This window comes from Trachurus trachurus (genome assembly GCF_905171665.1).
Source record: "Trachurus trachurus genome assembly, chromosome: 6".
In the NCBI taxonomy this organism is placed as follows: domain Eukaryota; kingdom Metazoa; phylum Chordata; class Actinopteri; order Carangiformes; family Carangidae; genus Trachurus; species Trachurus trachurus.
The window spans coordinates 27,742,645-27,768,252 of record NC_139897.1 but is presented as its reverse complement, the minus strand read 5'-3'; the positions used below and the strand labels follow the sequence as shown (position 1 = coordinate 27,768,252).

The window sequence follows — 25,608 nt, the reverse complement described above, 5'->3', positions numbered from 1 at the left end:
CTTTAGATGAATAGGCTACTTGCTAAAATTTGGGAAACATTGTCCTCACATAAACTTTTTGGAAGAAGACAAAACACATCTCCAGTCTGTAATTGTGAAGTCAGATTCAGAGTCAGCTTTGTGCACACAACATCGCCCACCCTGACTTCCTCGATTGATTTACTGTATGCCATCTCTGCAGATAACAGTAGCACTGTGCTGATCACTTGTTTGCCCATGACTCATCAGCCACTGTGTGAACTCCATTTTTGTTCTGAATGTCACACCGTCACAAGGGTCCATGGTTCATCAGAGCCTGGAAATGAAGCACTGATCAATTCTTTTCAACGCTAATCTACTCACATTTTTCATTAGTCACCGTCTACCAGATCTGTTTGATTGTTAGGAATGGTTGCTAACATATTACACTGTTAGGTTTCATGCTGAAACATCTGCACACACACTTTTGTTACCAGTTGAGTTTACAAAAAGATCTTTTTATATCATGCTCAGCAGGAACTGACTCAACAATATGTGATTTATTATAGTTTGTTTATGTATTGCTAGCCCTAATGATATTCTTTTATTCACTGCTAATGAAAACTACACAACGACACAGGTGAACTTTCTCAGGACAGCAGCGTTCCTTCCTCTTTGCTTCCATCACATGAAACATTTCTGGGAACTGTGAGAGGCTGAAGGTACAAAGAACCTTTTCAGCGAGAGGAGTACCATGTCCAATCCTTTCAGACACCTGCTTTACAGATACTCAATAGCAACTTTGTGGAAAAAAAATTTGCTAGCTGCACTTTAAAGAGGCAAGTTTTGAAGCAGTCAGCAGGGGAAGAGAAATTACCGCGGTGTGAAACTCATCAGGGAGTTAGGTATTTTAATTCTTACAAAATCTGTGGCTGCTGACGTATATCTCCAATTGGACATGACAGTTATGCATGTGAACAGAATCGCGTCATGTAAAGACACTGCAGTTAAACAAACGCTGGGAAACGGGCCATGACCGAGGGACCTCTTTGTAGTCATGACGAAGGTACCCAAAGAGTGTGATAAATTAGAAAACCAAAGGGCGGCTGTTAAAGGGTGAAGAATCAAACTTCAACCGAGTTGGCTCAGAAACTTGATACTGAACAATCACAAACGGTATCCTCTTTGAGTCCACGCTACATGGTGCAGCCCTGCACATTTACACAGTTGTGCTAAGACTTCTCAATGAGTTTTGTTTCTAGTAAATGACCAGCGCTGTTTCTTTGTGCTCCCTGTGCCGGCATGTGTTCTCTCTGGGTTCTCCAGCCTCGTCCCACAATCCAAACACATAGTATGTGCAATGGGTCGACTGGTGACTCTAAATTGCCCATAGGTGTGAATGTCTTATATATACAGTATATATATAAAAAAAAGGCTGATGAATACAATTTTTACCTGTATTTGTGCAAATCTATCGTTCTTGCCGTGCAGTGATGAATTCACCATTTACAGTAGATAAAACATGAGGCTTCTTGTTGGCAGTGTGAACAATCAGCTTTAGGTCAAATGACTCCTGCAGTAAGTCACGGGTTACTTCAGCTCCTATTATTGGTGACAAAACCATGACATCCACACAAACCTGCATTTTTCCCCTTTTACCATGAGCTGTGATATGTTTCACAATTAAAATTAAATACATATTTTTATGGGTAAATATTAATACTTACTGTGTACTATAGTTTTAAAAAGTGCAACTGCAAAATAAAACTTTTGAAATATGAGGGTAAACATACAAATATGAGCTAGCACAACATAAAAGTATGACAAGGTAAATACTTGCAATGAAAATTTGCAGGTATTCTTCATTTTGATTGGCTATTGGGTCTCTATCAGTTGACTAGACACATGTGTCACAGTCGTTTGTCATTTAAATAAATGGATACCTCTGGCAATGTCTTCATAGCTTGATGATAGAACCTATAAGTTTAAGTTTCTGAAATGTATTTTCCAGTTTTCTGATGTAAAACTTTTGATTCAGTCAGACCCTCATGTTTTCTGTAAACCTGCTTCAAAAGTGCTTGCTGAAAACATTTTGCTAGCTAGCAAAACACTGGGGATGAAGGTCTTGGAAAACAAATACAAAGCTATGAATTTTTGCACTGTAGCTAAGTCTGTTTATCAAATGGGAATGCTGAGACTCAAACATTTTGGGAACCAATTGTTTTTATTTGTGTAGCCGGGTGGGAAAATGTAGTGCAACTGCTTACTAACGCCACCAGAGGGCGCTTTCTCAGTTTGGTGAACTGGTTGTAGAGCAGGAAAAGAGATACCGGAGGTCGCCATCTTGCCCGCAGCGGTGCGACCACACTACGGTTTTCCGAGGTTAATGAGGGTAAATATGATATAAATGTGTCTGTTTGCATGAAGTATCTAAGGGATATGTTTAAGAGTAATGCGTGTTTGCAGGCTGAAATGTTTATTATTTATGTGGGCGTATGTGTTAGTGGTTGGCAGGCAAACGGACGACGAGAGAGACCCAACGGTTGTCGTGTAGCAGGCCGTCGTCAGTGCTGTTGGTGCTAGGCCTACGGAAAAAATGCACAAGTCAGTAACGTTATGTATTACAATACTGCACATTCGTTGTGATGTTTTGACCTGTGAATGTATGAGTGTTTAATGTGAATTTGTGGGCTCTTTGTGTTATAGGGTCGAGCCACTGTAGTTAATTCTTTGCACTCTATTGTTGCTTATAGGGACATTTTTGTACACTCTGATAGCAGTCTGTAGATTTATTCTTTTTATTCTTTTGTACCGAATCTTAAGACATGTTTTGTACTCTTTGGAGCGAGTCTACATTGTTTACTTTTGTACTCTTTTGTAATAGGATAATTACTTAAGGGTTAAGGACATTGTCCAGTGATTATAGCAGACTAGACAGAGTTACAGTAAGCGTCCCGTGTGCCAGGCACAGTGTGGTGTCGCTGATTTTTGTTTCTACTAGTACTGTAGATATAGCTGAAGACTATCAGCCAGTTGAGTTTTAAACTTGCATCATTTATTTTATTTGTACACCATATTCTTCTGTTCAGAATTAAAGACCCCAGAAGATATTTTTGTGTCCTGTGCTGGTTCAATTTAGCCAGGCTACACATTTTGGTACCAGGAGTGGGGTTCTGCAGAATTGGTGTTTCAGTAGATTTTGTTTTTTTGAGTAAGCTGCATCAGAGTGTTAGAGTGCACAGAATTGACTATAGTGGCAACAATCCCCGGCGCCTGGTGTGAGAGAGACCTGCGACGGTGAGGCTTTCCTGGAGGTGCAGGCGTGGGCCGGGACCAGAGACCAGACCACGGGAAATCAGCCGACGACGGTGCTGTAGACTCTTCGCAGAGGGGGACAACACAACCCAGCTGGGCCGGAGGCGACTGACATTTGTATCCAAACACTGAACTTACACTGAAAGCTACACACAGACCCTCCACAATGTCACACCAAGGCAGTGATAATGAACAAAATTCAGAGGAAGAAGAGGGGAACCCTGTTGCTGAACTTCAGGCCAAATTAGCTGAACTGAGTGATAAACATGACCAAGCTATGGCCAAAATAACTGCTCTGAATAGTGGGGCTAACCGATCATATGTGTATTTACCCCGCGAACGCCCCATCCAGCCTTTTAGTGGAGACCCTACCGTTGATGGCCGCTCCATTGATGAGTTTATTGATGAAGTGCAGCGGGCAGTAAAGGCCAGAGGCCTAGGCGAAGATGATCAGGTTCACTTCATTCTCTCGCTCCTCAGAGGTTCAGCACTGGAAGAGATCAGGTTACGCACAGATGGTGAAATAGAGGACCCTGATGAAATTTTCCATTTCCTCAGGGAGGCTTATAGAGAAAAGCGCAGTGTAGCCCAACTGTTACAGACCTTCTACAGTCGTCACCAGCAGGAGGGTGAAGATTTCTTTGAGTACTCACACACCCTGTCCCAGATCCTCCGTTCTGTCTTTAAGCAAAGCCCAGATGCCGTAGCTGATGTAAAAATGGCAGTCAGAGACCAATTTGTAGAGGGCGTCAAAGATTCCTGCCTCAGAAGGGAACTTCGCAAGATGATAAGGGAGAGGCCACGGTCCACACTTTTCGAGGTGCGTCAGGAAGCTATCTCTTGGTCTCTAGAAGACAGACCCACTAACACTAAAGTTGCAAAGAGCAAGAAGATACTATGCGATAGCGTGGGTGAGGGAGGTCAGGCTACAGGTAGTACGCCAGAGAAGTCTTCTGCTACCCTAGATGATATCCTTAGAGTGGTTTCTGAACAAGGCAAGGCTATTGTGGAATTAGTCAATGTGATGAAGGAAGGAGCCACGGTCAGAGAAAAGTCATACAAAAGTGGAAGACCAAGACCAAAGTTCCAGTTCACAGAGGATGGGAAGCCAATCTGTTTGAAATGCAGGGGGGTGGGACACATTGCTAGGGAGTGCAGATCACGACCACAGGAGAGTCAGTCCACTTCCCGGGGTTCGTCTGCTCAGGGAAACTAGCTTCCTCGGTTGCCAAGAGCCGGGCAATCCGAGGCGAGACTCAAGGCTCCCAGACCCTCACCCGTGAAAGATTTTTCGAGCGAGCCGTAGGTGTGTGTCCTGAAGTTGAAGTAGAGGTGGGTGGAGTTACGGCTAAGGCCCTGTTGGATACTGGGAGCCAGGTTAGCACCATCTCTGAGGCATTCTTCCGACAGCACTTACTAGGCGAGAATGAAGACGTAATTCCTACAGCTAAATGGCTCAAGTTAACCGCAGCTAACTCACTGCCCATCCCTTACATAGGTTACATTGAGCTAGATGTGCAGGTTTTGGGATTAACTGTGCCGGAGTGCGGGTTTTTGGTAGTCAGGGACCCAGTGACAGAGCTGACAGGGTCAAACGAGCTAGTTTCAGATAGACATCAAGCAGGGAAGAAAGTTACAGAACAGCAAGACAAAGAGGAAGACCACAGGCCCAAAGAGTCCCCCCCTGTGCTCATCGGCATGAATGTAATTAAAAGATGCAGGGAATTAGCTATTGCCAGTTTTGACTCAGCTCTCGGAGGAGAGCTCAACTCAGCTTGGAGAGAAGCTTTTCAGAGAGCGCAAGCATGTGACGTTTTGAAAGAAACATCTACAGCCAGGGTAGCAGGGAGCGAAACAGTGCATGTGCCAGCAGCTTCAGTGGCCACAGTGTATGCAAAAGGACTCAAGAAGCTCTCCACTGATTCGACATTGATGCTCTTAGAGCCTACCAGCACTCCTTTACCTAATGGTCTCGTTGTCATGCCTACTCTGGTAGAGGCTGGCAAACATGTGTTTCCCGTCCAAGTGGTGAACTTCTCACAGGAAGATCTGTGGTTGCCACCCAGAATCAGGCTTGGTGTGCTCAGCCCAGTAGAGTGTGCTGGGGAGGCAGCAGAAGTGCACTTTAATCGCATCTCTGCTGACCATGAAGAAGTGTCAGTGGACAGGGAAGGGGCGGGGGCATCAGATGAGGAAGTGCAGTTCATGTTGCAGCGCTTAAAAATGGGCGGCTCACATGAAGAGCAGGCTAAGGTAGCTGTACTTTTGGCTCAGTATGCAGATGTGTTCGCTTTCAAGGATGAGGATCTAGGCTACACAGATAAGGTCCGACATGAGATACACTTAGTTGATGATGTACCGGTCACTCAGCCTTACAGACGTATACCTCCAACACAGTACAAAGAGGTTAGAGATCACATAACTCAACTTCTAAAAAAAGGCGTCATCACAGAGAGCACTAGTGCCTATGCGTCTCCTATTGTACTTGTTAGGAAGGCAGACAACAGTTTGAGGCTCTGTGTAGATTATAGGCGACTAAATTCCAAGACCAGACGAGACGCATTTCCTTTACCTCGCATTGATGAGTGTTTCGATGCACTGCATGGTGCCAAGTTCTTCTCAACCATTGACCTTGCTAGTGGTTACCACCAGGTGGCGGTACAAGAGACAGACAGACACAAGACGGCCTTTACAACCATAGATATATATAAGAACTAGATGACTCACCCCCAGCTGTTTCCCAAAGACACGGCGTAGCCAGTACGGCGGCCATCTTGGAACGGGCAACTCTCTCCCTCAGAGCATTAAGCCTATGGTGCATCTTCTGCTATAATGACCACAACGTACTCAGTTTTTGTCCGATTTCAAAACGGTTTGATTTTTATGAACGTTTATGCAGTTATGATGCAGCATATTTAGAATCACGGATAATTTTAATAATATATATTTTTTTGTAAAAGTAACATTTTAGTGACATTATGCAAATAGTTAAAGTAATAGCTACATATTGATTTATTTTACACAGAGTTATGAATCGTTTTTTTAGTGCAGATGACTGGATCACATATCTACTGCACTGTAACTGCAGCCAGAGTCAGAGCAAGTTGCCCGTCCTCATATGGCCGACTGTGAGCCACGCCTGCGTGTAGTCAGATCCACCCCCTTGTTTACAACTCCTTTTGGGTTGTTTGAGTACATTAGACTTCCCTTCGGTGTTTGTAATGGACCAGCGACGTTCCAAAGACTCATGCAGGCAACCATGAGTGACTTAGTGTTTCAGATCATGCTTGTGTACCTGGATGACATTTTAGTGTACTCACCGACTTTTGAAGACCACCTGGGACGACTTCAGACTGTGTTACAGAGACTCAGGGAGACAGGGTTAAAGGTCAAAGTAGAAAAATGTCACTTCCTCCAGTCCAGCGTACGTTTTCTTGGTCATCAGATCTCAGCTGAGGGCGTTGGTACAGATCCAGACAAAGTGGCTGCAGTGAAACAGTGGCCAGTTCCCACCACAGTTAAAGACCTGCGATCATTCTTAGGATTCTGCAGCTACTACAGGAGGTTTCTGCAGGGGTTTTCCCAGCTGGCAGGTCCCTTACATGATGTAGTGAATAGGTGCATCACAGAAAACAGCCCTGCTAGGTCCAAAAACCTGTTGAACAGTATATGGTCACCGGCATGTCAAGAGTCTTTTGAACAGCTGAAGGAGAAGCTTGTCAGTGCTCCTCTACTTGGTTACGCAGACTTCTCCCTTCCCTTTATCGTAGAGACTGACGCCAGTAACTTAGGACTAGGGGCAGTTCTGTATCAGTTACAGGAAGGGAAGAAACGTGTCATTGCATACGCCAGTAGGAGGTTGAGAGGTGCAGAGAGAAACGACAGAAACTACAGTAGCATGAAACTGGAGCTACTTGCTCTTAAATGGGCTGTGTCAGAAAAATATAGGGGTTTTTTGTTAGGGTCCAAGTTCACTATAATAACAGACAACAACCCTCTGTGTCACCTAAACTCAGCAAAGCTAGGAGCTATTGAGCAGCGCTGGGTAGCCCAGCTGGCTCCATTTGACTTTGAAGTCCAGTACCGTCCGGGCCGGTGTAACACAGCTGCAGACACACTCTCTAGGCAGCCATTAGCAGGGGAGCCTGAGCCAAACGGAGATGAGGAGTTTGATGGTTGCGTATCCATCTGCAATGTGGTCAGAAAAGGGACAGCTTTAGAGCCAGACTTAGTCAGTGCAGGTGTCAAGTGTTGTCAGGTCAGACAGGCTCGTGTCACAGCACTTGAGCAAGATGCTGATGATGTCGTTTCTCAGGGAAACAGTCCAACTCTGCCAGGTTATTCTAAAGATGAGTTACGGCAGTTTCAGGACAACGACCCCACACTTAAGTCTTTCCGACACTTTTGGGACCAGAAGAAAAAACCCACCTCTCAGCAGAGAAGAGGTTTGTCCAAACTTGTCATCTCTCTACTCAGACAGTGGCCCAGAGTTAGGGAGATTGATGGATTGCTGTACCGGGTCATTGATGATGGACATGTCGCTGAATGCAAGCAGCTCATTTTGCCAACTTGTTTAAAAGAGGCTGTCCTTCAGAGTGTGCATGATCACATGGGGCATCAGGGGATAGAGCGCACACAGAACCTATTAAGACAGAGGTGTTTTTGGGTGGGGATGTATGAAGATGTGGAACAGTGGGTTAAACAGTGTCAGAGATGTGTACTTACCAAGTTGCCACAGCCCAAGATACGTGCTCCTATGAAACCCTTTCTAGCCACCAGGCCTCTTGAAGTTGTGGCAGTCGACTTTACTTTGTTAGAACCCGCTTCTGATGGTCGAGAAAATGTGTTGGTAGTTACAGACGTGTTCACCAAATTCACACAGGCATTCCCAACACGAGACCAGAAAGCGGATACAACTGCCAAGGTCATCCTGCGGGAATGGTTTATGAAGTATGGTGTGCCTGAAAGGTTACATGCGGATCAGGGCAGAAACTTTGAAAGTGAGGTCATTCAGGAACTGTGCAAGTTATATGGGGTTAAGAAGACGCGTACTACACCACATCACCCCCAGGGCAATGCTCAATGTGAGCGTTTTAACCGTACGCTTCATGACCTCTTACGCACTCTCCCGCCAGAGAAGAAACGCAGATGGCCTGAGTTTTTACCAGAGCTGGTCTATGCATATAATGTGACTCCCCATGCCACAACAGGTCACTCACCATACTACCTCATGTTTGGGGTGCATCCACACCTTCCTGTAGATGCTTTGTTGGGTCAGGAACAAGTACTGGATAAGAAACATGACTGGTTAGTGGTCCATCAGGAGCGCTTAAATGAGGCACACAGCAGAGCAAGACAGTATGCTGAACAAAAAGCAGCAGCGAGGCTTGAACTGGAGAAGGACAGAGTGTACTGTCCCCCTGTGAACGTGGGTCAGCTCGTCTACCTGCGGCACTGGCCTCAGGGTAGAAACAAAATCCAAGATGCCTGGAGCCCTATTTTTTACAGGGTGGTGGAGATTCAGGGCAGTACACACACGGTGGAGCCAGTAGAGGGTGGGCCAGTTAAAAGGGTCCACAGAGCCAACCTCAGACCATGCGTCGGTCCAGTTCCTCCACCCAGGGCAAGGAAAAGTGGTGTCCCGACCACTGTAACAACAATCCCCATTGACGTGAGAGAAGAGGACTCAGATCCAGACCCAGAGTATGTGGTACTGGAGGAAACCATGTACTCAAATTCGGACCAAAGACAGGAAATGGACAGTGAGGTTTCAGAACCTGTGGACAATGTTGAGACTATTGTTGCTGCACCGTCTGTCATTGAACAGGTGATGGAGCCTGAACAGACTGTTCCTGTTCCCCGCAGCAGATCTGCAAAGGACAGTGGGGTGGCTGCACCCATTCCAGCGCCTCGCCGGACCCAGAGAGCAAATGCTGGGTTGCATTCAAATCCGCATCACGTTCCTATGTCAACATGTAATACTATTACTTTGAGTCCTGATGTACTGTCTCAGTTGTTAACCAGTATGGGTGCTGTGTTCTTTAGAGAAGCTGTAAATGTTAAAAGTTAAGTGTGTTAAGTAAGTCACCGAGGACGTTGCCTTTATAGCAGGGGAGAATGTAGCCGGGTGGGAAAATGTAGTGCAACTGCTTACTAACGCCACCAGAGGGCGCTTTCTCAGTTTGGTGAACTGGTTGTAGAGCAGGAAAAGAGATACCGGAGGTCGCCATCTTGCCCGCAGCGGTGCGACCACACTACGGTTTTCCGAGGTTAATGAGGGTAAATATGATATAAATGTGTCTGTTTGCATGAAGTATCTAAGGGATATGTTTAAGAGTAATGCGTGTTTGCAGGCTGAAATGTTTATTATTTATGTGGGCGTATGTGTTAGTGGTTGGCAGGCAAACGGACGACGAGAGAGACCCAACGGTTGTCGTGTAGCAGGCCGTCGTCAGTGCTGTTGGTGCTAGGCCTACGGAAAAAATGCACAAGTCAGTAACGTTATGTATTACAATACTGCACATTCGTTGTGATGTTTTGACCTGTGAATGTATGAGTGTTTAATGTGAATTTGTGGGCTCTTTGTGTTATAGGGTCGAGCCACTGTAGTTAATTCTTTGCACTCTATTGTTGCTTATAGGGACATTTTTGTACACTCTGATAGCAGTCTGTAGATTTATTCTTTTTATTCTTTTGTACCGAACCTTAAGACACGTTTTGTACTCTTTGGAGCGAGTCTACATTGTTTACTTTTGTACTCTTTTGTAATAGGATAATTACTTAAGGGTTAAGGACATTGTCCAGTGATTATAGCAGACTAGACAGAGTTACAGTAAGCGTCCCGTGTGCCAGGCACAGTGTGGTGTCGCTGATTTTTGTTTCTACTAGTACTGTAGATATAGCTGAAGACTATCAGCCAGTTGAGTTTTAAACTTGCATCATTTATTTTATTTGTACACCATATTCTTCTGTTCAGAATTAAAGACCCCAGAAGATATTTTTGTGTCCTGTGCTGGTTCAATTTAGCCAGGCTACATTTGTAAGTCTCACTGATTTCTAACCAGAACTTTATATCAACTTGCACATTTAGCATCACTTTATAACATTTAGCCTCATAATTTTTGCAAATTCTGTTCAAATTCCTGTCAGGCGTGTTGGTTTATTTGAGAGAGGACAAACAACAATGTTCCGGTTAAAGTAGAAGTAAGCGATCCGGTCGTTTTGGCTAACTTCTTGTCAGCCGATGGAGTTAGCAGCCTCCGCCCTCGTCATGGATCTATTGGTCCTCGTCGCTGTTAGTCTGTAACCATCCGCCCAAAAATGATAAAACAATTACATTACAAACGCATGATATATTTTTGCTCTATGTGTGTGTAATTAATTCTATTGGCTAAACAGGTGGGGAGGAGCTGTGGTTTAGACTTAGCTCTCCCATCATTGGTGCACAGGCTGGTCCCAGCCTCTTGGCTACTCTGTTTCCGGGCCTCCCATATTTGTGGTTGTTTTTCAGTTTCTCACCTCCTGCATCTCAAGGACACCTGCGTAATTCTAGCTACCTCCCTAATTTTGTATCATGTTGCTCAGGCCTGGTCTGCTCATGAATCTGCTCCTAAAGAATGTCTCTGCTCACTAACAGAATGTCTCTCTTAATTCAAAACAGTTTAACTAATCATAAGTAAACTATAGGCATAACATGTAAACTAATCATAACAAGTAAATTAAGTTAAAAACAAATGTATAACTCTAGTTTGAATAAACTTGTTTTCTACATAACACAACTATAAAAACACTTGATTGAACTTGATCTCTTCATAATGTAAAAAGTATAAAACACTCAAAGTGTCCTGCGCTGTATTAATCCATTGTAACACGGGACCAATGCTCGACTCCATCTCATCATTCAACAGGACACTTCAACTCAGTTATCACATTGTTTAAAGGGTATAGCTTAATCAATGAAAGAGAACTTTATTCAGTAAACATTAGTGTCCAGTACAAATCAGTAATCACCAGTGTAGACATAAGTGTTCAGTGTTAAAGGAAATTCAACCTAACATTCCTCACCTGTGAGTCGTGTGAGCTGACCTGCAAATTCACCTTTTCTGCAGCAGCATTTCCTTGCAGTTACAAAAAAAAAAAGAAAGAAAGAAAAAGTGTGATATAGTCAACATTAGCATTAACTGATTAGCTTAGCTTAGCTCACCAGTCTGGAAGGAACATTATGTTTTTAACATCAAACTTCTTTCCTTAACTCACCAAGAACTGTATCTATGGTTGGAAAGCAACCACCAATCACTTTCCAAAAGTGACCCACAGTAGTCCGCCCTGCAGACGTTGCACTGCTCAGAGCATGTGTTATAAGCCAAACCTCTTGTATTGTGAAGACAGGCTATGCGATTAATGCATGATGTGTATAATGCTCGTGATTCTTGGAGGCCATCAACCATGATGAAGTGAAGCTAAATTAATCAGATAAAAAAAAAAGATGAGCGAAGGCAATAATGGCAGATATTCATGTAAGCTCACAATAGAAATATTAGCTGCATAAGAGGGTTAATAATAAAGTTAATCAGCATACAATAATCCAAACTGTAATTTCTGCACCACCTCCTCCTGGCCTTAACCTGTACTCCACTATGAAAGCTGTCTGGCTGCAACACTGCATGTCAAGATTCCCAAACGTGCCGTGACCATAGGAATGAATTGATTTCTCATTCCCTTGGCAAGAAAATGGGCTCCCATTGGTCATGCGGGACAGTGATATTAAACATAGTATTCACATACTGTATCCAGAACGTGTCAAATTCCTGATTAGGCATGGTCATAAGAGCAGGGAGCTCACATCCATGACTACAGGTCAGATGAGGTTTTGATACTTTGGCAAATTTCAAAGGCTGTAAAAAACTGACACGGAAGTTTTAGAAAGATTTAACAAGCCTTTCAACATGATTGGGTAGTTGTAATGTAGAGTGAGCAGAGGACGTGCTCCAGACCTTGTCGCATTTTACGGACATTAACACTAATAATGAGGCCCAGCAATGTTGCCTGCAAATCTGCTTTTATATTTGTCATGTTGAATTTAGTAAGTTGAATCCCTAAAGGGAGAGAGTACATGATATTTAAGGTTTTTGTTTTTTGTTATTGGTGCAATTTAAAACAGTGGGATTATGTAATCTGTAAAGACAAATTTGATTCACATCTCATATTTTCGGTTTTGTGAAATATTTGAGTTATGTAACATTTTTTCTCAATGAGCAAGTCAAGCATACTTTCATTGATACTAGTATTAAGAAAACCTAATGATAGTCAGACCTGTCTCTTAGAGAGGGACTGATTTAAAGTGAAATAAACCATCTGATGTGTAGTGGTAAGTTTTCTGTCTGAACTTTACACTTACTTTAACCATTTTCCCAGAAAATCTGAAAAATAAAATGTGATGTAATGCATGTTTGGGAGATTATGGGATGTTCAGCCTGGCAGAGGACGGCACTAATAATAATCTCACGAGAAAAATTGTAGTTACTGTTTCCATTTGTGTGTGTGTATGTGCACGCATGTGTGTATTTGTGTGACAAAAGTGCGTGTGAGGACACAGGGAAAGACAGTCACAAGTCATAAAAGGTGGACCATTGACAGAAAGCCAGAGTGGGACGGGTCACTCCAGGTCCAAGAGTTGGATAGATGTAAGAGCACTTCATATTTCATTTTGGATGGATTATAGACTTTATCAGTGACGTAAAAGCGTCAAAAGTGTTGACGTGACCCGACACGTGCATACCACGAAGGCTTAGTCCTGACTGCAGAGGCCATGGGTTTGAATCCAACCTGTGGCCTTTTGCTGTGTGTCATCACCTCCTTGACCCAAAAGATAACTTAAAACCCAATGCAAATAGAAGTAAACAGATAGCTCTGACTCTTTCACTGTTTTTGGACACACGTATCCACTGACGTATCCACTGACCAAGGATACAATGTGATCATTCTTGCCAGCTGGTAGCTGTCATACAACTACTGTAACATGGTAAAAATGGTTGTTTCAGTATTTGAGGTAAGTTGCCTTTATCTTATTTTGTCCAGTCAGACCAAAGACACCCACTCACCATACAGACAGATGTCATTTGTTATGTTTTGATTTAAGAGGTTAAAGCAGAAGTAAGCGATCCAGTCGTTTTGGCTAACTTCCTGTCAGCCGATGGAGTTAGCAGTCCCCGCCCTCGTCCCTACGTCACCACATTCACGCGCATCCCTTGGCTGCACACACAGAGAGGACCGCCCCTTTATGCCGTTCTCTCTCCTCATTGGATAAAGGTTGTAGGATACAAGGAAAGTTTTCTCCTCGGCTTACAGCAGAGCAGAGTGACTGACAGACCCGTGTTTCAGACCAAACACTTGTGATTGCCGTTGGAAGATAGAACTATTTAAGACTTATATTAACACAAACATTCCACTTACTTCTGCTTTAACTGTGCAAAACAAAGAGGACCAGGAGAACGTAAGATGGTGCAAACCCAATTGTGCTTTATTACAAACTAGTTGTGCACGGTCAAAAGTTCACAGAACGAGGAGGCTTTCATCCTTGCCTTTCAACTGGAAAGATCAGAAAGTACAAGAGCGATAATTGTTACCACTGAGGGTCAATGGATGAACTGGACAAACTGCAACAAGTTAAGGTGGTCCAGGATCAGGTGATCCAGATACAAGAGGCAAAGGGATACAGCAGGATTTTGTTGCATAATTGAACTCTGTCCATGACTGAGTGACTGAGAGTCATCAGTTCCTGAAACTCACTGACTGTCATTGATTAACATTTGATTGACTTTAAGCTGCTATGTTGTGTTTTGTTGCAGCATGCATCACTAAAGCGTTCTGAATTTGTTACAGCTGACATAGACTTCTTGTTCCTATTTGGACAGATCAAACCTCATTCACAACACACATGCACACGATACAAAACAACATAAGTGTTTCCAAGTGACACTAAGACTTGTGAACCTGGATGGGCCTTGTTGTTCGGTGGCCAAATGTGACTTTTGTGGTAAAAAGCAATGACAAGTTCCAGCATGTTCATTACTTTTTTCTTCTTTTTCTGCCTCTTTGCTTTAATTCAGACCAAGATAGAGAGAGAGAGGAGAGAATCCCCGCCCCCTTTTGCCCCATGTTTATCTCATGTCGCAGTCAACTGAGCTCTCAGGGCCACAAGACAAAAGCTGTACCATGATGCTACTGATACTTCTACTAGTATTAACACTGTCCAAGGAGCCGGTATTCAATAATTATTAATAAACTTCACTACCCTTTAATTTATCATTTACTTGTTTATAGCAAGTAAATGTAACTTTTTACTTGTGTTAAATGTTATAAATGTTGCAAAGTCATAAATACAAGTTCAGAAGTCTTTATTTCTGGAGTAATGGTAATTGTTAGGGCCTTGTGCAATACTATCTAGCACTTATATTCTTATAGGGCATCGTGCAATACTGCACTTTAGCACTTGTCACTTTAACCCAGAACTTATGCACTTTATCTCCGAGAACAAAACTCTTACTGTATGGTCTCCCTACCTGTGGAATGTGTTTGTCAATATGTTTTTCATTGTCATAGTTGCCTTTTTGTCTTTTTGTTGTCTACATTGTCATTGAATTGTTTTTATGTTTATGGGACCGGATCCGGATGGAAATTAGCACTTTGCTATAATACGGCACATTTGCATGTTTTTATGTCCATTAATGTGCACTGTCCCAAACAAATAAAGTAAAGTAAAGTAAAAAATGTCACAAATAAAGGTCCAATGTTTCTTACCTGTCAATTTAAAAAGAAAAAAAGAAAGAAATGTTACCTGCAATTTATTTTAATAAATCATCAATTAAGGTCTCATAAGGCCACTAAGCCCTCTCCCAGGGGGTCAATGAGGGTCTTCCATAAGATAAGATAAAGAAAGGGAAGAAAAATACCTTATGTAAATATATTTAGGTTTGGGTAAAAGCATAGTCGTATAACTATAAATTCTGGCAGTTAGGAAAGATAAACACATAAAATAAAATAAAGTGGTTAAAGGGACAACGAGGAGTTTTGGAAAAGCGAAGTGTTTTCACACTACATTTATGAGCCTCCGCACACACCGTAAAATTATTTTACCGGCGCAAAACGGACTCATGTTTTCATTCATCAATAATTAAAGTCAGAGGTTCAAAGAGGTTCACTATCTTGAATTTCCCTGCTAGGGATGAATAAAGTATTCTCTACATACCGTCGTAGTTCCGACCATAAACGGCGATTCGCAGCGAAACCTAAAGTAAGGAAACGCTGGTCGGCTCGCCCAGCATTTCCACCACCACTAATAATAACAAAATAACGATAGAGACAAAACGATATATTTATCGAAAATGGGCCCATTAACAAGTGTGGGTAGCGGAGATTCATCCACATTAACGTGAGACTTTTTTATAACCAAATTGAAACTCCTCGTTGTCCCTTTAAAATTCAGGGATGCACATCCTCTGCAGGCTTTAGTCCCCGAGCGAGGAATCGTTAATGTGAGTTCACGTGAGCGGCAGGAACACAGTGGTCTTAAACATAGACTGTTGTTAATGACATTGTCCTCCCCTCTAAATGCCAGCATCATACTGTGACATCTGATAAAAAAGTGTGTGTCGCTGAAACACAGGTGAACTGCAGCATCTTAAAGAAACGGTGAACGAGCGGTAAATCGACTCAGACGTCCCGGACAAAACCGCTGGATCACTTCACTACGTGACCTTTTCCTAAAATATCGCGGCTGTCTTTAAGTCCAGACTTTTGAAGAGAGACACAATCTTAATGTGTGACAAAGTAAAGCCCCATGTGACAAACGTGCTTTTCTACTCACATAGGATCCAATCGTCACACAACAGCAGACACATGACTGTAAGTCAGGGTCGTTAAGGCGACATACAGTTAGCAGCAGACCAGAAACATTTGCAGAACCAGGGAGGAGATTACAAAATAACTTAGCCACTCTCTTTTTGACCGTGATACTCAGTTTCCCCCCTGGTGACGTGAGGCGGGCACTCATATCGTCCTCTTAGGGTCTGTGGTTAGTCAGAGTTTTACTCCCACCGTGTGCACTGTGTGTTTGTGTACAGTCCGCATTTAGAGGTCCTCAGGAGCAGCCACACACAACACCTTGCTTCGAACATCAGCATGCAACTCACTACGGAGGAGAAAATAGAGCTGGGACTGAAGGAACAGGGATCATTGAATCCTTCATTTGAGGTAAGAGATTGTCGTCTTAATTTTTTCAGTTTGGTTCGGTGAAACCAACAAAATCAAAGTTTAAAAGTAAAACACAGGATGAAGTTGTGCTGGAAGTATACAGTTGACATGAAAGTTGATTTTTCTTTCATGCATTTGTGTCTTAATCTTTTACTTTCACTGCGAGACTGCTAGAGAAACATGACGTTCACTACTGTTTTCTGACCCTACAACAGTAAGAGTTAAACGTAAGCCACTGTGGAATGTGAAATTACCATTGTGTGAATGTGCTCCACAAAAACACGGGATATTTCAGTGGGATCCGCTGCACGGTTTCAAAGTCTGTGGCAAAGATCAATCTCAAGTTTTGAATTTGAGATGGATTGAAAGAGTTCCAAAGTAAAACGGGAAACTTTATCTCTGATAAAACGTCAATCAAAAGATGGGAAACTGAATAATGGATATTGAAGTCTGGGGATAGGGACGGTCGGGGGGACCTGTGGATGTGGAAAATAAAGATGGTTTAGGCTGCATGGGGTTTACATGTGTACACAGCTGAGTGTGAGGTTGATGCCCCCTCCCACACACACACATACACTCGAAACAACACAAGAATTTAGAAAATTGGTAACTCATAACAAACAGCACAGCTTCAACTGCAGGTGTGTGAACATGTCAGGATGTCAACACTTGCAAAGGGAAAAGGCTTTGTTTATTTATTCAGTTATTACTGTCATCCCTCGACATCTCAAATCCCATGAGACATCGAACTAAATTCAAAGATGTTGTAGGCCCTATTAAAGTTTACATAGCCTATGTAATAAATAAGTGAAGTCTCCAGACTTTGGAACTGCTATATAATTACTCATTAAATCCTCAATTGTGATTGTTTCATGTCATAAATACTAGTAATATGTTAATGAGATTATTATGAGGTACAAGTGACATTAAAGCAGCTAATATCAGTTTTCTCCTCCTACATAGCCAATGCCAACATTAACAGGTGTATCTCCAAAAGTTTAAACCAAATGTTATTATAACAAAATGCAAAAAGAAAAGAGAATAAAGACTGATATTAATCTCCACAGCTGGAAACAAAGTTTCTACTATGCCGTTGGATACAGTAAACGGCCAACGTCAATGCTAACGTTAGCTATGCAATAGCAAAACTTATATTTAGTTGCATTTAAAAGATATTAAAGTGAAAATGTGTGACTGGCAGATATCTCATCATATGGCAGATTTAACTCCAGCAGCTGAAAACCATGTGTTAAAGATTTTCTGCCGCGTTTAATGCTAAAAAGCGTAGGCTAATTAGCAAGCGAGAAATCTCAACAGTCAGTTCCTCAGGCTAATAAAAAACCAACTGACTCAGGCTGTGATAGCTATAATGGATGTGGAAGCAATGAGATGAAAATGATTGTTTTTTTTGTTTTTTTTCCTAATTTTATTCTATAATGTTATATCTGGAGTGTTTTTATAAATGGTCACAGGAACTTTTCCTATGTGGTACAGCTGATACAGTAGTAGGCTGATGTCTTCGCCATAATTATCATGCTTTGAGCTCAGCAGTGCAAATCAAACAAATGGGGAAAGCAAATATGTGAGTCTGTGGGTGTGTGTGTTTCATTTTTGTTGTATCTTAGACAAGAGAGCCTCTGTTTCTCAGAGGAAGTCCGGTCATTTTGGGCCCTTTTAAGGTTTCAGGTGTCAACAGGACAGAGATTGAAGTCCAAAGCACAGATAGTTTTGGTTACTGGAAGTTTGTCATGGTTCAGTAACTCTGAACCCTGGGCAGTGATGGTGAGGTCTGAAGCTTGTTTTAGTTATTTTATTAATTGTGGGGGTGACTAATAAGTGGTGTATTGTAAAAGACTGAAATTATGCTTTACATTGTTTTATTAGAAACCAAATAAATTATAGAAAGTGCTGTTTTCATGGCTGTGGGAGGATGCAAAATGAAAAAGCGAATGAGAAAGGGAAGCAAGTTGTGCAGAACAGACATTTTGCTAAGACATACAGTTTGATAGTAGATGGTGGTTTTAAATATAGAAAGTATTGTATGTTTGTGTGTGCATGAGTGTGTGAGCTCAAGCTCAGTCGTTTCGAATGACAAGACCACTTTATTAATCCCCAAAGGGAAATTCATTTGGCTAGCAGCTCATCCACCATTTGCAGAATAATTGCAGTAAAAAACCTGATGGCTGAAGGTAAGTTAGTTGCAAAATACTCAAATTTCAAGATTTGAAAGGAAAAACAGTGAATGTCCAGTTTTAAATCAGCTTGATGATTATTTCTTGAATTAAAGTTATGATTTGACAGTATAATGGGTGAACGAGGTATGCTGATAAAAGATATAAGTAAGCTGACATTTTTAAAAATATTTTATTCAAAGATACTGTATTTCTTTGGATCTTGGGACAGTTACAGCAGTGTTAGAAATATCAGCACAGTTGGATGGTCAGAAAATCTTGACCTCTGTGACCTCTGTCTCAGGTGGAGCGTTGAGTGTTCAGGTGTGAACAAAAAGATTTCAAGAGGGAAAACCAAACTTCATACAGTATCTGACAGGCTGCCAGGAACAGGACACAGGATTTAACTGATCAGCTACTTTGCTATTTAAATATTAACTTTGAAAAGTAGATCATAAAGTGAGAAAAACAGTCTTCAACGTAACATAAAGTTCAGCATCCAAAGCATTTTGCCTCATCACAGCATCACTGACCAAGTCGTTCAGTTCACTGCAGTGAGTTTTACAGTCACCAAACACAGGAGGCTCTTGAAGCTCGTCCATGCAGCCAACTCACTCACTCACTCACTCACTGTTCTTCCCACACCCAGCGTATCTGTCCGTATCATCTCAGCTGTGAGCTGCAGGACACATGACGCTGCACGCCCAGCGATCACACTGAATACCTTCAGTCACAATTAACCACACTCTCAGCGCCAGCTGTTCACAGCTACTGTATCTCTGACTGACTCACTTCAGCACAGGAGAAATACTGCAGCCTGATCTTTACTCCACTGGTTTTGCAGGTTAGGAATTAATAATAATAATAAAATAATGTTTATATTCACTTTTGGACATGACTGCAGGAAGATTTTTAACATTTATATTTCCATATTTTCCTGCCAATACCTTCTGCACTATTTACAGTAAACAAGTTCTCTTAAATCACACACATGCAGCGATACTATGACACAGATGTTCTTACCTAATCTAATTTTACGCGTCCATGCAAATAGTTTGAATTGATTTTGGTATATTTTTGGTAGGGTATGGGTATGGGATGTGACAGGACGTGAAGGGAATGAAAGAGAGATTTATTGTGGTTTACATTTTGACTTCCTTCATTGAATTTTTTTCTACTCTTTTAGATCTTTATTTATGTTCAACAGTGAAGAAAGTACAGTAGGAATAGAGTGCCTAAGTGGAAGCAGGAAGTAACGTCGCCATGGGACCTCAATTCGGAAAAAATCTCATATCATGTAAGTGGATGGGAGTCAAAATTTTATTTTGTGATCCGATTGAATTGTGCCATGAGAAAAAAATATGACCTTAACCTACTTAAAACATAACATTTCATGCCAAAAAATCAGCAGTTTATCGTAAAACGGCAACAGAAGAATGTATTTTGTGTGAGGACGCTCTACGGACTACAGATATGGTGTCCCACAATAAATACGTCACCAACTGACACGGGAAAGGGCGGCATTTGGTGTGTGACATCACCTACGCGACCTGTAGTCCTTCTTCTGAATTTTATTTTACAATAGTTTTACAACAAGCTGCTGATTTCTCGGCATGAAACGCAATGTTTTGAACAGGTAGAGGTCATATTTTTTTCTCATGGCACAATTCAATTGGATCACAAAATAAAATTTGCCTCCCGTTCACTTACATGGAGACTTTTTCCGAATTGAGGTCCCATGGCGACTGTTACTTCCTGCTTCCGCTTAGGCACTGACTCTACATACAAACAATGAGACATTTCATGTGCACCACTCACAGGGATGTTAGCTGTTGCCATGGAAAGGAGAGAGTTGGTAAACAGAGATCTGTTGTACAAACTTCTTCCCAAAAATAACGTCTTATAAATGCAACACACAGAGTTGTCTTCCACTGCCACTTCTAGATGTATCCGCTGCTGCTGAGCTCAGTTGAAAGAGGGAAACTGAACTCCCAAGTTGGTGAGTTGTGTTGTTGTTGTTGTTAGCATGCTGCTATCACCTCGGTTCGCTCTGATGAAAGTGTTTAGCCTCCTCTTGTTTCTCAGGTTGCCGCCCTGCTGGTTTGTGTGATATGAGCCCTCATGGTTATATGTGTTGTGAAATGTCAAAGGTTTATCTGACTTTGGCGCTGCAGATAGCTGCTACCTTAGCGGCAAGTTCTTACGGGGAGCATACTGTACATCAGTCCGACTGGCCACAAGTCCGACGGCTCATTTCTCCGACTACCCATTCTACAGTGTTAAGGTTAGGTTTAGGTAGGGCTGGGCGATATGAGAAAAAATCCTATCACGATAATTTTTTTCATATCAGTCGATATCGATATATATCACGATAGGACTCAAGTCACTGTTTTTGTCAAGCCTAAATGTTCCATCATACTCACAAGTGAGATTTGAAGATATCAGAAGGTTATTTCTGATTTAAATATTTATTTTTCGTCAAATATTGAACATTTCAGATGTAATGATTAACATATAAAAGCAATGAGTAGCCTAATAACAGTTTCAGATAAATAAAACTGGTATTATATACAGTTAGTTTCAACCAAATAATTTGATTGGACAAGAGACATACATGAGTGCTGATATACAGTACAACAGCACTGGGTCTTTTTACAGACATTATCACTCCGCTGTTCAGGCGTTCTTTAACATTACATCAGACAGGAGTTAGGTCAGAGCCACACTCTCCATACAGGAGCTACTCCATCTCTCTGCTGCTGCTACAGTTATAAACGGACGTGAAAATTAAAACCCGGACCTGACGTGGCCCGTCTAATTAGCGATAGCCTAAACCCGGCTGGAAAAGAAAAAGGAAGAGAAATCGCCGCGGTTAGCGCTTGCTTCGCAAGTGGCCAGTGTTTAGGTCGGCACATCTGAACAGTGTCGCTCTGGTATGAGGAGCAGCAGCAGCAGCAGCAGCGGCCACGCCGTGACTGCGCTCCCTTTGATGTGTGACGGCGAGCCGCTCCGACTGCCTGCTGTCTCCGTGGTTAAAGTTTAGTGTTGTTTACAGACTAGTATTGTATCTCGGGGTTAATGTAAACATGATGTACCACGTCTTTTCGCGGTCACTCGTCCTAGTTCTCCTCCATTTTCTTTCGAGGCAACACTCATTCTCTCTCTCTCTTTTTACTGGCGATGCCCCGCTGCTGACGCCAGGCTGCAGCAGCCCAAACATTACCACGTGTTGTTGTGCTGTGTACAGTCTTCCTGTGCTGTGTCAATCTAACCTGGTTGGCTCAGCCATTGGTTCAGCGCGGCACAACTCTCGTTTTCATTGGCTGTTTCAAAACATGAATGAATGAAACCTATCGACTTTCTATCGACCACATTTCATATTGCTATTGAGTAAAGTTATATCGCGATATATATCGTTATCGTTTTATCGCCCAGCCCTAGGTTTAGGGTAAGGTTAAGGGTTAGGGCTACTTAAGTCGGAGAAATGGGAGGGCGGACTAATGGACGCAAAAATAAAGAAATGTATGGTCGGAGAAATGGGTAGTCGGACAGACGTCATGCGCCCAGTTCTTACTTGTTAGCTTAGTGGCTAACGCTATCAGAGATGTTCCACAGATTTACTGTACAACAAACAAACACAACACAGGATGGTTACATGTGCTGTACTTACAGTGAGGTGTGTGCGCATAGCAGGATTATTCATAAGAGTCAGTGGCATAGGCCTAATATAGATGATAATAGCCTAATATAGCCTATAGCCTATTGTCAATACGAATTCTGCTGTAAGTATGTTAAACATTCAATGTAGCCTACATAGGCTATAATTCATAGGTACTACATACTCATATTCATACACATATTTATCCAGTAATTATTATTTATATCATGGCACAACCTCATTATCTATTTGCACTACTTGCTATTGTACAGCACACCATTTTATTGAACTATTTTTGTATTATTTAACATATTGTTCAGTTGTTGTTACCCTTGTTTTCTATCTATCTATCTATCTATCTATCTATCTATCTATCTATCTATCTATCTATCTATCTATCTATCTATCTATCTATCTATCTATCTATCTATCTATCTATCTATCTATCTACAGGCCTACAGTATATAGTAAAGTATCAAAGGAACAAATCTGAGAAGCAATATCTAAAAAACAAAAACACCACACAGTGACATTCCAATATGTAATAGTTTGGGTTATTTTAACCAGCCCTTATATTAAAGCAGAAGTGAGTGATATATTTGTGTTAATATAAGTCTTAAATAGTTATATCTTCCGACAGCAATCACTTACATAGAGTGTTTGGACTGAAACACGGGTCTGTCAGTCCCTCTGCTCTGCTCTGAGCCGAAGAGAAAACATTTATCGTATCCTACAGTTTTTATCCAATGAGGAGAGAGAACGGCATGCAGGGCTGTGTGTGCAGCCAAGGGACGCCGTGAATGTGGTGACGTAGCGACGAGGACTGTTATGGTGCGTTCAAGGAAACTCGTATTTTTCCGACCGTGAAGTGGTACCAGTTCGATCTGGTACGAGTTCACCGGTCGGAAGTTACGAGTGGCCGTTATAGTGACTTTCACCGGTAAAACAGGTCGGAAAAACACGAGTGGGTTGCCTGGAACGCTACAAAGTCGTAAGTTGTGACTTGAAGCTGTAATTTACGATTTCAAAAGCCTGCCTGGAACGCAGCATTAGCGAAAATGACCGGATCACTCACTTCTGCTTTAATAATTATGATTATTTAGCCTATACCAGGGACTCATAGTCCTCCCACCACTGCCTCCTTTCCTGTGGTCACTGAAGTGCCGATCAGCCGCCACTAGATGGAGGCAAACAGTCACATAACAGCTAGAAGCAGTCGTCTCTGTGTGTGTGTTTGTGTGTTTGTGTGTGTGTGTTACCTGCTGTGAGCTTAGTAACGTGAGAGTGAGTCAAAGACAGGGGAGGAAATGTGGTTCAGATGGACTCACGTCTACATGGCCTGTCTCTGTCATGTGACTCTCGTGTGAGACGGACGCCACGGTGGGACGGTGGACGAGGTGTTTTCTTTTGTTTGAAGCGCTGACCGAGTGGCCGGCTCGCCCTCTGAGGCTCAGCAGGGTTCAGAGTGAGAGCTTACACCATGTGGCCTTTTCCCCCCGGTCATGGGACCTGGATGTGAAATATTCTAATATTCCCTGCAGTTCCCTGGATGTTCTGTGCGTAATGTGTCAGGCAGAGGCTGAAGGGGACGGTTCAATAGTCCAGACACTGTTACTGATATGGTACAGTACAGTGGTTCTCAACTGGTGGGTCGCGGACCCGTTCTGGATGGGTCGCGGACAGCTGGTCAAAAAAAAATAAAAAATGTAATGCACATCTGATGTTGGACATGTCTTTTATATTGAAAGGCACACGTCACGTGAACACATGCAGTTGTAATGGTCCTCCTCAGTTTCTTATTATTGGCTCTGAATGCAAAAATATCAGTTTCTTATTAATGTGGCCTGAATGCAGTGAATCTTGTTTTGTTTTGTGGGTCTTTATTTTGTGCAGTTTGATATTTATTCACTTTTGTGAACATGCTCTGAATGCAGAGATGCATTAGAAGTCAAATATATTGTTTTGTTGGTCTCCATTTTGTGCAGTTTGATATTTTTTTATTCACTTCCGTACATGCAGTTGTCATGGTCCTCGTCCTCCTCAGTTTCATTCATGTGCTCTGAAATGCACTTTGCTCAATAAAGAGCAAAATGAGTTTTTAAAGGCATTTAAAAAAAAAAAAAATGTTTGAATTCTATAAAAGTGGGTCACGACTTAATGACCATGGGAAAATGTGGGTCCCAGAGTGAGACTAGTTGAGAACCCCTGGTACAGTACACTGAGTTACATTTAAATAGTTGACTAAAGTTTTAAACTCGGTGCTGAACGTCCTTTCACAGTTCTATTTTATGTCCAACTGTCTCTTCACTTACAAACAGGGTCACAGAAGAGGCCTCCAGATGTTTAATGTAATGAAACATAAAGAGCATGTTAAAGTAAAAACTTGATTAGTGGTTTCTGATGTTAGAATCAGTGTAAAGATTATTTGAGGTAAAGCAGCTGAGAGTGGTTTACAGAGGGATTGAAGTATATTAGAAAAACATTATAAAAACAAAATTGAATAGCAGAAATAGAAATATATATTTCTATAACTGACATGTAAATGCACACCAAGATGTTAGTAGTGTGTGTGTTATTGATAAACTGCAGCAGACTTAAAAGCTGCTTCACTGTGATTCCTTTCATTCTTGTTATGCTTTTGATTTCGGAGGCTTTGCTGCAGCAATGAGAGAAAATGCAATTACTTTCATCCATGGGTTTAAAAGAAAATGTGTCAATAACATGTAAATTTGATCAAGAAGTTAATTTGCCCTCCAGCTTGAAACGTATGGAACAAATCTAACCAGTGTCTTTATCTAATTTTACCCAGGGTTCACATCGAGGGTTAGGGTTAGGCTGTGATTATTGGTGTTTGATCCTGATAATTCTAATCCAGTTTTACTACCAAAAACAGTTTTTGTCATCTTAAACACCACTGATGTTAGGCTACATGACACAGGGCTATTTCTGTAAATGAACACAACTGAATGTATTGCAAAACAAGTAAAGTTTATTCATTGTTTTTCAAATTTGGTCAAATTTAACACAAGCTCATCAAGAAGTGAATCAAAATATGAAAAAAAGCTTTAACTGAACAGAAACTGAGGTAATATAGTAATACTAAACTCCACTTTTGAAATAAAAAAATAAAGTTTTGGCTCATATCTAAACCCAAGCACAAATCAAACTGCATAAAAAAAAACTAAATAGTGCCCAGTATTAGCAATAAGTTGCTTCCCTTATGAATTAAAATGAAACATTTAACCCAGGCAACAC

General features: G+C 41.8%; 1 protein-coding gene across 1 annotated transcript in view; it reads left to right on the top strand.

Annotated features, from left to right (window-relative positions):
- Positions 1 to 16,452: 16,452 nt before the first annotated feature.
- The window catches only part of LOC310987905 (solute carrier family 23 member 2), a gene marked incomplete at both ends in the record, with an annotated part of 58,812 nt that continues 49,656 nt past the window's right edge, over positions 16,453 to 25,608 (top strand). The window contains one exon of the mRNA XM_083974374.1: positions 16,453 to 16,524. Within this exon, the coding sequence (XP_083830500.1) occupies positions 16,453 to 16,524 (72 nt within the window). The remainder of the gene's footprint in view (positions 16,525 to 25,608) is intronic.